Genomic DNA, 13,700 nt, shown 5'->3' with positions numbered 1-13,700 from the left:
GGTGGAGATATGTGCTGACGGGTGCAGACTCGATGGGCCAAATGGCCTTCTTCTGCACTGTGAATTCTATGATTCTATGATGATACATTAGAAGTGCAGTACTGCACTCGCATTTTCCACTTCTGCACATTGCAGTTGGTTTCAGCTGCTGGCTTTAAACTGTCTGCAAGAAAACGAGTGCCAAGAGTCTCAGAACATTTAATTTTTTTCCTGTCAGCTGTGATCAATTTTCAAGAGGTTGATGGTCGAATACTTCTCGTCTGATATAGACGTCAATTGTCATTCGTTAAAATTTCTAACTTTCTAGCAAATTATCACCATTGTCATAAAACACTTTGATAAATTGGTGAAGTGCATCTACATAGTATTCATATCATCAGTGGCGTCATTCAATCTATAGCCTGCAGATCTTGACGAATAAGTTTTGCTTTGAATTAAGCATTTCAGTTCTAATGACAAACATGATCATGAAGAAGAAAACTGAAGAGACCTTACCAGTAGACAATGTCCAGTGGAGCAAAATATTTCTTGCAAATCAGGTCAGCAAAGAAAGACTCCGTTTCCCTGCAAGCGGTCCCATTACCGATAACAATGGTCGAACAGCTTTAGGCAGAAAGAGAAAAAGAAATACAAATAACAAAATTCAGAAAGCAACCAATAATTAAGTCAAAATATTTCTCCACTCAATCAACAAAGCGAAAATAGATTATGTACTTCATAGAAAGACTTCAAATTGCCATGATCACTTTACCTTTCCACTTAATTGGTTCATATCATATGTGCACTCTGCATTTCTTCCTAAACAACTGTTGAAATATTTGGTTCAAAGCATAACTTTTTGGCTTCGCGTATGAAAGTAAAAAGCCATTGCAATATTTTCAAAGCCAGTTATCAAATAAAATTTCCCCTTACTGACTAATTTATTGGAAGAGTATAAATTGTTTGACGCTCTAATGCTGCAAGTCTGAAACGCATCTCGATTCACAGTATTGATTAAAATACTGATGATTTTTAAGTTCCTTGTTCAATTACTTTCTACTCTAACCTAGGCACTTTGCAGTTGTTTAATTTTTTGTTTGTTATTGGTATATATAAAAGACTGGAAAAACCACATTTATTGTCTCTCCCTCATTGTTCCAAGAGGTTTCTAGTCAGCTCTTTTCTTGAGTCACTGAAATCTTTGTGGATCAACGCATATTAATTTATATAATCGGATTGCCGGGATATAAAGTAAAACTGGAAATCTACAATATTTGAAGGTCCTTGAATTATTCTGAGCCAGTGCTTCAAAATTCAGTTCATACACACAGAACGGGAAAAGAAAATCACAGTCGCCCGGTCTTTGCAAGGAGAAATTTTCAATCACCTACATTTTTTCTGCAGACTGTTTCTATAAAAGAATATGCTGTCAAGATGATTAACTGCTTATTTTGTGCTCTGAAGGATTGATCCTTCAGCCGAGATAGTTGAACCCTTTTGTTTTCTTACACTGTAAAAACCTGTGCTCACTCTCACAAACTGAGATATATTACATTTGTATTCCAAAGTATGGTGTGTGGTTTGAATTTCAGGGTAAATGGATTTCTCCCCATTAACTCAAGTGTTGTAGGTGAAAAATTCAATTAAGCCACTGAAAATAAAGGGAATGTCAATTTAAGCCAGATCGTGGGCAGGCATACGTATCTACCAAAAGTAAAATGGCTTAGTTAAACCCTTCACAGTTTTAGTTCCTCTGACCTTACTCTGTAAATTATTTTACAGGCTACCAACATCCACAAATTCTTATTTGAACTGCATACATCCCAGGCAACCCTTATGAATTAGACCAAAGGAGAGAAATACTTACTTCAACTTATATACATCTTCCACAACAATCACAATAAATGACAGATAGTATGGACATCCAACAAGCCCCCTAGAGACCAAAATAAAGGAATTCTCCTTCCTGAAACTTCTCCTAAGAAAGCGGTTCTATCTTTATCCCCGTGTAAAAAACAAATTACACACACAGCATTGACCTAAAGATATTCATATATTAATCACAATATCATTAAAGATTTTATTAACGTGAAAGGTATTCTTCGTAAAATACAGATGGCCCATTTGCCACACAGTTTAAAAAGGTCTTTACCCCCTAAAAAAACTAATCTCTGAACATAAAATAAAGGAATACTGCACTAAAATAAATTTATAAAGTACTTTAGCCAAATTTATCTCCAATCAGGTCAAGGACATTGGCTCCTAATGTGAAACAATCACTTATTCAGACATAAGTAGTCTTCTGAATATTTTTGGCACAATACTTATCTTAAACAACATGACTAAGTGCGTCTGGGTCAGATCAAATTTATATTTCATTGGAAAATACCACGAATGAACTTCCATTATTTTGCCTTATTAACTTTAGAAGTGATTTTATCCCTTTTTTGTTTTACCATACAATCCCTATATAAGATATCCAAATTGAATGGATGCATTCTGCAATATTACCAGCATTATTTAATTTATATGCCAAAACCATTGATCACTTTATTCGTTTGAAAATCACATCACAAAATTAGGTGTTGCAATGCTAGATGCAAAGTACAGCTACCACACCTGTATTTATGAAGCAAATATCTTATCTTTTCAGCTTCACGATGCGCTCCTTGACCATGTAGGTACATCACATCAGTGTGAAGGATTTGGCCTAGAACAACAGCAGCATAGTTAACAAGAGATCAAACAACTTTGTGAATAGGATGACACATTTTCAAACATCCAAAGCTACTGGATTCATTATATCAAAACAAGCGCGAGCACACAAGTTTCATGATACAATTTGCCATTCAAGATTAGTAAAAGTGCATTCACTCCAGAGATCACCAGATCTTGGAACAAACCACAAGTTGTATTGCTAAATAACATAGATCTTTACAGTGACTGTAATACTCCTCTAACTTCAAGTAAGTTATAGAAACATTAGAAATGCACTGGTCTTCAATAGAACGTTTAAAAATGTATTATTCTGCAAATACATGCTGGCCATGGGTACTCTGCCATGCGCTCTTGGAAGCTGGGCAGAGTATCCAATTTGAACAAAATAGGATGTTAAATCCTTTCTTTTAAAAAAGTGCCTGTAACAAGGCAAATGTGAAGGAGATTTTTTATTTATTTTTTTTAAATGCAGGACTGTTCATGGAACCAACCTCACGGCACAGCTGTCCTTGAATTGACTGATTCGCTGGGGTAATTTTATACCCCAACACAGCGGGTTGAAAGTTGGGGGTTAAGTTGATAAATGTGTGAAAACGGCTTCAACCCACCACAAACCTCCTGTTTTACTTTAATGGCTTTAGGGCACCCGAGTAACCCACTCTAGAGAGGCGGGACTGTGATTATAACATTTATAGGGCAGCACGGTAGCACAAGTGGATAGCACTGTGGCTTCCCAGCGCCAGGGTCCCAGGTTCGATTCCCTGCTGGGTCACTGTCTGTCCGGAGTCTGCACGTTCTCCCTGAGTCTGCGTGGGTTTCCTCCAGGTGCTCATGTTTCCTCCCACAGTCCAAAGATGTGCAGGTTAGGTGGATTGGCCATGCTAAATTGCCCTTAGTGTCCAAAAAGGTTAGGAAGGGTTATTGGGTTATGGGGCAAGGGTGGAAGTGAGGGCTTAAGTGGGTCGGTGCAGACTCAATGGGCCGAATGGCCTCCTTCTGCACTGTATGTTCTATGAATTTAAATTAGGTGACATTCCTCAAGAGCTTAGCAGCCACTTGAATTTAACACTGGACAGCCAGGTTTCACAGGGCTCTTCAATAGAAACCTGTTTTTATATAATGTCTTAAATGTAATAAAATGTAGGTTTAGGAAGGAAATGCTCTATATTAGGGACCAGGCAACTGAAGGCATGGCCACCAACTATGCTGCATTTAAAATTGGGGATTCACAAAAGGTCAAACTCGAAGAGCGAGGCTAGTTCAAAGAGTTACATGGCTAGAGAAACGGGCGACAGAATTCTCGTTACCGGAGACTAAGTGTTGATGCTGGAACAGGATTCGCAGAGTTCTCCAACAGCAAAACTGGTGCTGCACCTGTACCGATTCAGGGACTATTAACGGCCAGCACCGGCGCCACATGGGACACAAACAATTCCAATGAGAAATGCAACGGGATTTGTGACTGACACCCAGCTTCAGCTGCATATACACACTGCACTCCCCAAAAGCACCTTCCCAGCCAACAAGATGGTAGAAAGGAGAGGGGCTCCCTATTTTAAGGACGCCAAGCTCAAGACCCTGCTTGACGCCTTGGAGGAGGGGAGAGCAACCAAGTACCCGTGGCCAGGGAAGAAGGCTGCCAGGCGCCACCATTTCCTGTGCCCAGGTGCAGGTGGCAGAGGCAGTAGGCGACAGCAGAAACACAATCCGGACCAGCCAGAAGTGCAGAAAGAAACTGCATGACCGCCTCAGGGCAGACAGGGTGAGGAGGTAGCACTGTGCCCCTGGCACCAACACCCGTCGCACACAGCCGTAACCACACACATCCTCCGGTTCAGCAGGTGGAAGTAGGAACTCCCAAGGCGGGCAGTCAGAGGGCCGACCCCAGGGACTAGCTACCGTCCAGACAATTTTCAGGCTTCTGGAACGGACAGTCTCATCGATTGTGGAGATACAGTCACAAATCCAGTGACTACATGAGGGGTTGTCGGCAAGCTTTCGGCACCTGCAGGTGGAGAAGTCCAATCGCGTGCAGGAGCAGGAGGCGGTGCCAGCCATGCGTGTCACCCAGGCCAAACACCTCATGGGTGGCATCCGTGGTGGAGGTCTTGGGGGAGAGGGTTTGGCCATGGATCAGCATGCCCAAAGCCTGAGGCAATGTGTGCAGGCAGTGGCCAAGACCCAGGACATGGCTGCTCTCACAGGCAGAGTTCAAGAAGATTGTCCACCCCCTGTGCTCCATAGCCGTGAGCATGGAGATCCTGGTCGAGACTAGAGTGGGTCTCCAGGACTGGCAGAGCGAGGTTGTGGGGCAGCCTCAGGGGTCAGCTCCCCTCGCACCCACGTCACAGGGAGTAGCCCGGAGGCCATCGGATACCCGGCATGAGGAGGTCATGGAACCCGTGCCAGTGACTCCTGCAGGGGAGGTGTTGGAACACCGCAGCACCTCGGATTCACCACACCCCCCATCGCTGACCTGGGTACCCCCCCATCACTGGTAGGCACAACAGGGTGGCACAAGGCCACCTAGGACACCTGAGCAGCAGACGGGTCCATCCAGGCCTGGTTGTCCCAGAAGATACCCGCCAAAGGGGACCCAGGTCACAGCAGATCGCCTCCACTCCTGAAGTACCATCTGGGGATCCACCAAGATGTAGCGTCAGGGCCTGCAAGGCCAGAATGTTAAACAACAGTTAAGTTGGCATGGGTTCAGGGCACAGTTTAGTGATTGAGGCTAGTGCACGTATCTGTAAATATGTTTTCCCATTAAACAAGAGTGCACAATATTAGAGCCTGCCTCGGTGCTCTGTCAGATGGGTGTGAGGGGTGGGCTGGTCTGGCCACCGGGGGGGGTGTTGGAGGTGGGCTTGGCACAGGGACCGCAGTACAGCCAGCATTCACCGTTCCAGTGTATCTGCCCCCCCCCCGACCCCCATGTGAACCTCATCATTGGGAATGTACCCCCCCCCCCCCCAGCGGAGGGGGAGAATCACGGAGGCCCCAGAGAATACTGGGTCAGGTCCGCGAATGATATGCCAACGGCGTTTACAGTACGTGCGGAGTGGAACACATTGACGCCGCTGTCAAGGCACCAGATAATTGTGATTTGGCGTGAGACTGGCATCTGCCACAATTTCGGCATCAGACTTGATTGTCCACCCAATCGCGTTTCCCGATTCTGGCGTCAGCCAATGGGGAATCCCACCCGGGAAATCCGAGAGCTAAAGTGAGGAGCTGCCAGCTCCAGAATGCAAGTACATCAATGAGCATTATTTGTAGGCAATGTTCCCTCGATGATGCACAGGGGCACGGCCATTCAGTGATTCAGAAGTTACTCTGCAGGCTGCACTCAAATCTTGTCCTTTAAAATATCAACAGTGCATGGCCTCACAAGAATTTAAGGATATTGCAAACATAAGCCAAACAGACCGTACGCAGTAAAATAAAAATTAGGGGCGATGTCACTGATGAGTCAGGAGCAGGAATGCTTCCCCAGACCCGCAAGAAAGTCTACTGCTGGGATCTGCCTCTGTGGCCATTATCTTCAGACCCACTGTCTACTAGGTCTTAATCTTTCTCTCCCTCTCTCTTTACTCCTGTGCTCAGAGCCCTCTGACCATGCCCTGATCTTTTCCAATTGTACGGTAGTCTCGAATCACTTCTCCCCATGGTGGCCATCTACCACCTCTACATTGTCCCGCTCCTAACTGTCCCAACAGTCAGGTATCTTCAGCAACAGTTTCTTTTCAATATCTCCAGTCTTGCAGGCCCTCCTTTGCTAGTCCAACCTTGGACTTCTGTGCATCTTCCTTCCCTTCATGCAGCTCAATCAAGGGCTGCCATGGTCCTAATCTCTGACCTTTGTCTTGAAACCCCTCTGCCTAATTAGTTCTTTCAAGCTAAAAAAAACTTCAAAACAAAACTTTTGGTCATGTCTTCAACTCTTCCACCCTGGTTCAATACCCACACCTTTTTCTGCTCACTCTAAAGTGCAGTGGGATGGTTTTCTGCATTAAACATTATACATAAATGTAAACTGGTATTGCTGCATTGTGATGTATTCATTTTTGAAACTTTGGGATTGAATCGATTACTATTCCAGGCATTTACTCAATTTATGAGATTTCAAATTTTAGTGCTTACATTACTACAATAAAAAAACAGAACAATGGGCGTCTGGGAGCGATTATAAGGCTATTTCTGATGTGAAACATGGGTTTGAATGACAATGGATGTACACCATGTTTACAAAGCTTAACGGGTTTCAAATAATCTCTACTCCAAAATTAGATTAAAACATTAAAAAAGTATTCATTTGAAAGATAGCCCTATGTGCCATTTGAAGAAGAGTAGTTAAAGCATGAACGTTCTTTGGCTATCTTCAATAAATAGCAACTCTGAAACCAAAAAGAAAATGCTGGAAAATCTCAGCAGGTCTGGCTGCATCTGTAGGGAGAGAAAAGAGCCAGATGGCCCTTTGTCAAAGCTTTACGAAGGGGTCACGTGATGTGAGTGCAGAAGCGGCTGTGATTCCGCGAGCTCCGGCTCTGCTCATCCTTTAGTCCGTCTTTCCATCCTTGTGCACATTTCTCTTTTGCCTTTTCCTTGGTGCACATGGTTTAAACTATATCCCGAGAATTGTTGGCTGATATTTCTGCATGATGGAGCCGAGTAAGAATGTCTAAGAGCGTCCAAGTCCTCCTTTGTTCGTGGTGGCTGGAAGGAACGGAGGTGGGGCCTGCCTTTAGTGGGGCAGTTGCTTTTGAGCAGGCTCTCACGCGGAGGGTGTGGTGTGCAAAGTTAGAGCTAATCAGTTTCGGGCATTGGTTTTTACACTCTTAATTTTTATTGTTGAATTTCGTGCTTTAATCCTTTATCTGCTCCAGTAGACTGCATGTTATCCTGAGGAGGGCTGGGCTTGTCTGACTCTTCCCTCAGGTCAGGTTGGTCTTTTCGCCTAATGTTAGTCTCCCTCTTTGTTTTGCCCGATGGGTGGACTCCACTGGTTCGGGTCTTTGTTTCTCGCTCCCCACTCTTTTCATTATTCTCTATAGGAGACCCTGGGTCCAGGGTTTGAGGTCTGAGGGTTGATTGGATATGTGGTAACCAGTCCTCTCTTTGTGGTATTGTAGTCATATGATGGCTGTCTGTTTTGTCCTAGGCCATGATTCCATCGTCGCGTATCACTGTAGTGTAATTCCCCACTAGCACTGGGGCTCGCGTGGCTTTTCTTTCCTCTGTTGCTTTTCTTTGAAGTCATGGGCATGATGCAATTCTGCAGGCGGTGTCCTGGTTTGATGCAGACAGGTCTTGTATCCGTGAAGGGAACATGTTGAGGATGTTTGTAATGACTTCTGTGATTTGCTGCAATTGCTTTACACTGACACCTATGGCTGGTTTTCTTGTTCCTTCTTTTGTTGCGAAGTTTGTAAATATTTAAAAATTTCAAAAACATATATTTTAAAAAGAAATATTTACTTTTTGGCACAAAACCTTCAGCATTAAGTTATCATAGTTGTGAATTTTGTTGTATAGTTACACTTGTATATTTATTATCTTGAAAATATTTCATCGGGTATCAGTTGAATGTATAGTTATTATATAAACAATTCCCAAGTGAGCTGCGTGTCTGTTCGCATGTAGCCTTCTCAGAGAATCCTGCCAGTGAGCAAATAGAAAGAATCCACAACTACTGCATATTTAAATTTTGTTGGGAGCTCTGAAATTCACAAAGTATATTGATATGATTGTATATTTGAAAATAGCATTGTTTCCCACACAGTTAATTTCCAATCTTGAAAACAAGAACTCATCTTGAAAACAGCAATTAAATTTAGAACTTATAGGTGCGATTCGAACGCCCTGTTGTGTCCGGCACACCTCTCACTGGACTATTTGAACTCATTTAAATATGCTTAGCTCGATCGAGACCAGAGTCTCCCAGCTTCTGGGTTTCCAAAAACAGAAACCAGACGTGATAACCACGTTGGGGGCTCCCGGAGGCAACTGGAGCCCCTGGGTGGTCAGGGGCAAGCCAAGGCAATGCAAGTGCCAACTCAGCACCCTAGGAGTGCCAATCTGGCACCCTAGCAGCTCCCGGGAAGGCACGGTCAGGGTGTCATAGGACGCTGCCTAGGGGCGGGGCCCGAGGATGTGGGGAGGGGGGCCCAGAAGGGGCGCATGGAACGGTGTGGCCTGAAGAGGGCACACGGAGGGAGAGGTGTGCGTACACGGAGAGGAGGGCCTAAGGGGGCACATGAAGGGGGGAGGGCATGGAGGGGGAAGTTGGACATTTAGTGAGCAGGGAACAGTTTCCCCTCTGGGGTCAATGGTTGAGGGTATTGCTTATGTCTGCGGAGGGCGTCACGATGATTATGGGTGGGGGGAGTAGGGGACCTTCTACTTAACTTTGAGATCAGAGCACCCTTTAAACATAGTGCCCCGATCATTGGGTCTTTAGGTCCCCTCTCCAGAAATAAGTCGAAGTGTGGGAGAATTCAGTGAAAATCTTCCCAAGGTTCAAAATAGTGGGCAGGATTCTCCGGCCACACTCGTCCAGCGACCGGAAATTTCTGCCCGAGGTCAACGGACCTTTACATAGTTCGCGTCACGCCCACGGCGTTCTTGCTGCGGGCGGGGCGGAAGAAGCCAGCCCAAAAACTAAATGGAGATGGATTGCGATGAGAATTGTGCTGCAACAGCCAGCGGGATGCTCACCGGTTTTCCTGCCTGAAATGACACTTTGTTATTTTTTGAGGAGAAGTGCCCCCTATTTACAAGTACAGTAGTCCCCCGTTATACCGCGCTCCGCAATACCGCGGTTCGCGATATACCGCGGGGGGGCTGATGGACCCCAACTGTCAGTTGTGTCAATTTCAGCGGCCGGCTCCGGAGAAGGAAGCTGCTCTCACTGAAATAATCAGCCGGCCGCTGAAATTGACACTGCCCGCTGCTCTCTTCCTCCAATCCAACTTTTAAGTTTTAATGTTTCTGATTGGAGGGAGAGAGCAGCCGGCAGTGTCAATTTCAGCGGCCAGCTGATTGTTTCAGTGAGAGAGCAGCTTCCCTCTCTGGATCATAGTGAGCCGGCCGCTGAAATTGACACTGCCCGCTGCTCTCTCCATACAATCAGAAACATTAAAACTTAAAAGTTGGATTGGAGGGAGAGAGCAGCCGGCAGTGTCAATTTCAGCGGCCGGCTGATTTGATCCGGAGAGGGAAGCTGCTCTCTCACTGAAACAATCAGCTGGCCGCTGAAATTGACACTGCCGAGGGGGGGGGGGGGGCGGGTGTTGGGGGGGAGAAGAGGGGGGGGCGGATGTTGGGGGGGGGAGAAGAGGGGGGGCGGGTGTTGGGGGGGAGGAGAGGGGGGGCGGGTGTTGGGGGGGGAAGAGGAGGGGGGGCGGGGGTTGGGGGCGGGTGTTGGGGGGGAGGAGAGGGGGGGCGGGTGTTGGGGGGGAGGAGAGGGGGGGCGGGTGTTGGGGGGGGGAGAGGAGGGGGGGCGGGTGTTGGGGGGGAGAGGAGGGGGGGCGGGTGTTGGGGGGGAGAGGAGGGGGGGCGGGTGTTGGGGGGGAGAGGAGGGGGGGCGGGTGTTGGGGGGGCGGGTGTTGAGGGGGGAGAGGAGGGGGGGCGGGTGTTGGGGGGGAGAGGAGGGGGCGGGTGTTGGGGGGGGGAGAGGAGGGGGGGCGGGTGTTGGGGGGAGAGGAGGGGGGGCAGGTGTTGGGGGGGAGAGGAGGGGGGGGGAGAGGAGGGGGGGCGGGTGTGGAGGGGACCCCCCCTGCGGGTGTGGAGGGGACCACCCTGCGGGTGTGGGGGAGACCCCCCTGCGGGTGTTGGGGGAGAGACCCCTGCGGGTGTTGGGGGAGAGACCCCTGCGGGTGTTGGGGGAGAGAGGAGGGCCCTGCGGGTGTTGGGGGACGGGGGAGGAGAGGGGGGGGGAGGGGGCGAGCCGGAGGGTGTGAGGTGGGTGGGGTGGGGGGGGGGGGGAGGGAGGGGAGAGGAGGAGACAGAGCCCAGTGGGTGTTGGGAGAGAGGAGGAGACAGAGCCCAGTGGGTGTTGGGGGAGAGGGGGCGAGCCGGAGGGTGTGGGGGGGTAGAGGGGTCTAGTTGGAGGATGTGGGGGCGAACGGGAGGGGGTGGGGGGGGGGGGGGGGGGGGGGTGAGCCGGAGGGTGGGGGGGGAGGGGGGTCTAGTTGGGGGATGTGGGGGGAGAGGGGGCAAGCCGGAGGAAAAAAAAAGAAATTGACACTGCCGGCTGCTCTCTCCCTCCAATCAGAAACATTAAAACTTAAAAGTTGGATTGGAGGGAGAGAGCAGCCGGCAGTGTCAATTTCAGCGGCCGGCTGATTATTTCACTGAGAGCAGCTTCTCTCCGGATCAAAGTGAGCCGGCCGCTGAAATTTTAATTGGATCCACGATGGGGGTTTTAAATTTATTTAAAAATCTATGCTAGCGCTTCCCATTGTGAGTCTACGGGGGTCTGACCTCTCCCCCCGCCCCCCGCAGACTCACAATGGGAAGCGCTAGCATAGATTTTAAAATAAATTTAAAACCCCCATCGTGGATACCCGCGGCTCGGCTACAACGCGGGTGGGGGTCTTGGACCCCAACACCCGCGTTATAAAGGGGGACTACTGTATAATGTTATGATCTTGGTAGAGACCGGTGCATTTTAAAATAAATTCTAACTCACATTTATGTACTAAAAGAATTATGCCACAAGTTTGCACTGTTTACACAGAAACTTTTACCTTATAAGCGTTGAAGAAACAAGTACTGTTAGCTTAACACTTTCAAAAATCTCAACAGGAATCCTTGTCTTACTTCTGTTTTCACCCAGAGTCACTGGATAGACCAGCATTTATTGCCCATCCCCAATTGCTCTCGAGATGATGGTGGTGTGCTGCCTTCTTGAACTACTGCAGCCCATGTGTTGTAGGAACTTACGGGTTACGGGATCTTGAGGGCTCCTTACTTCTGGGACCAAACCAAGGCGTGCCACAGCTCTCATAAATTCACTTTGATTCGCTCTGTGTCCGTGCTTTTCTCTGAGCCATGAGATTTTTTGGGGTCCTTCCACTAGCATTTGGCTAGGCAAACCCTCCAACTCTTCTTCAGCATACCTTGATTGCGGACTCTCCAGTTCAAGCATAGTCTTCACTGCATTCCTGCTCAGTGGATCTCAAATTAGAAAACGCACTTCAGTTTCGGATAGTCCTCTTCTACTATCTACAAGTCCAGGCGAATTCTCTCCCTGCTCCCATGCTGACTTCAACTCATCGGTGGACAATCACACAGCCAAAATCCAAAACCAAAAAGATTCTTCCCTGCAATCTATTTCTCCAGCAACGCCCCCCCCCCCCCCCCCCCACCACCAAGAAAGAGATTTAAACTAATTATCACCGATTCCCAAACTTTCCTTTTGTTCCAGGAAACAATATAAATAACTTAAGCTCCTTATTGACACAGTTGTAAACAACCTGCTTCCACCAAGAAGCTCAGAGAGGTACTTTACTTTCCAACGCTTTCCACTATGACCTTATGAAATAAACATAGTCCACCCTTTGATTTACAATTACTTTAGGTTCATTTACCAGTTTTTCAAACTAAGTGCTTTCTTTATCTTGCACTTTCAAATGTCATACCCCCAACTAAACGTTATACACCTAAAGCATATGAATAAGATTTGATATTTGTAACAATATTTTAATAATTTGTCATAAATTTTGCTCATATTCCTATCTTCCAGACACTTTTACATTACATATTAACATAAAAGGAAACCTCAACAGTGCCAACAATCAGTCTTCTAAAACTATCAGTGGTTTTCAAGAAAAATAAATTTAAAATGTTTAGTGTCAAAGGTCATGAAGATAAAAATTTACAACAGCACCAACATTAAGTTATTAAAGCAAATGTGGGGAACCTCAAAGGCTCTGCAGGCAAATTGTACCATATTAGATTTCAGTTACGAGTGGCGTACTCAGTTACGAGTGGCATACCACAAGGATCTGTTCTGGGGCCGTTGCTGTTTGTCATTTTTATAAATGACCTAGAGGAGGGCGCAGAAGGATGGGTGAGTAAATTTGCAGACGACACTAAAGTCGGTGGAGTTGTAGACAGTGCGGAAGGATGTTGCAGGTTACAGAGGGACATAGATAAGCTGCAGAGCTGGGCTGAGAGGTGGCAAATGGAGTTTAATGTGGAGAAGTGTGAGGTGATTCACTTTGGAAAGAACAGGAATGCGGAATATTTGGCTAATGGTAAAATTCTTGGTAGTGTGGATGAGCAGAGGGATCTCGGTGTCCATGTACATAGATCCCTGAAAGTTGCCACCCAGGTTGATAGGGTTGTGAAGAAGGCCTATGGTGTGATGGCCTTTATTGGTAGAGGGATTGAGTTCCGGAGCCATGAGGTCATGTTGCAGTTGTACAAAACTCTAGTACGGCCGCATTTGGAGTATTGCATACAGTTCTGGTCGCCTCATTATAGGAAGGACGTGGAAGCTTTGGAACGGGTGCAGAGGAGATTTACCAGGATGTTGCCTGGTATGGAGGGAAAATCTTATGAGGACAGGCTGATGGACTTGAGGTTGTTTTCGTTAGAGAGAAGGTTAAGAGGTGACCTAATAGAGGCATACAAAATGATCAGAGGGTTAGATAGGGTGGACAGCGAGAGCCTTCTCCCGCGGATGGAGGTGGCTAGCACGAGGGGACATAGCCTTAAATTGAGGGGTAATAGATATAGGACAGAGGTCAGAGGTGGGTTTTTTACGCAAAGAGTGGTGAGGCCGTGGAATGCCCTACCTGCAACAGTAGTGAACTCGCCAACATTGAGGGCATTTAAAAGTTTATTGGATAAGCATATGGATGATAAGGGCATAGTGTAGGTTAGATGGCCTTTAGTTTTTTTTTTCCATGTCGGTGCAACATCGAGGGCCGAAGGGCCTGTACTGCGCTGTATCATTCTATGTTCTATAGATGGTCCGGGGCCACATATTATAG

The 13,700-nt window shown here is 46.9% G+C and overlaps 1 protein-coding gene across 1 annotated transcript in view; it reads right to left on the bottom strand.

Moving 5' to 3' along the window:
• The window catches only part of srbd1 (S1 RNA binding domain 1), a 341,334-nt gene that overhangs the window by 228,215 nt on the left and 99,419 nt on the right, over window positions 1-13,700 (bottom strand). Inside the window, exons 14-15 of the mRNA XM_038813261.1 lie at window positions 2,599-2,689; window positions 496-603 (exon numbers count right to left, since the gene is read on the bottom strand). Coding sequence (XP_038669189.1) covers window positions 496-603; window positions 2,599-2,689 — 199 coding nt within the window. The remainder of the gene's footprint in view (window positions 1-495; window positions 604-2,598; window positions 2,690-13,700) is intronic.

The sequence above is a fragment of the Scyliorhinus canicula genome, chromosome 1 (assembly GCF_902713615.1).
Source record: "Scyliorhinus canicula chromosome 1, sScyCan1.1, whole genome shotgun sequence".
Classification (NCBI taxonomy): Eukaryota; Metazoa; Chordata; class Chondrichthyes; order Carcharhiniformes; family Scyliorhinidae; genus Scyliorhinus; species Scyliorhinus canicula.
This window is presented reverse-complemented; position numbering and strand designations above follow the sequence as displayed.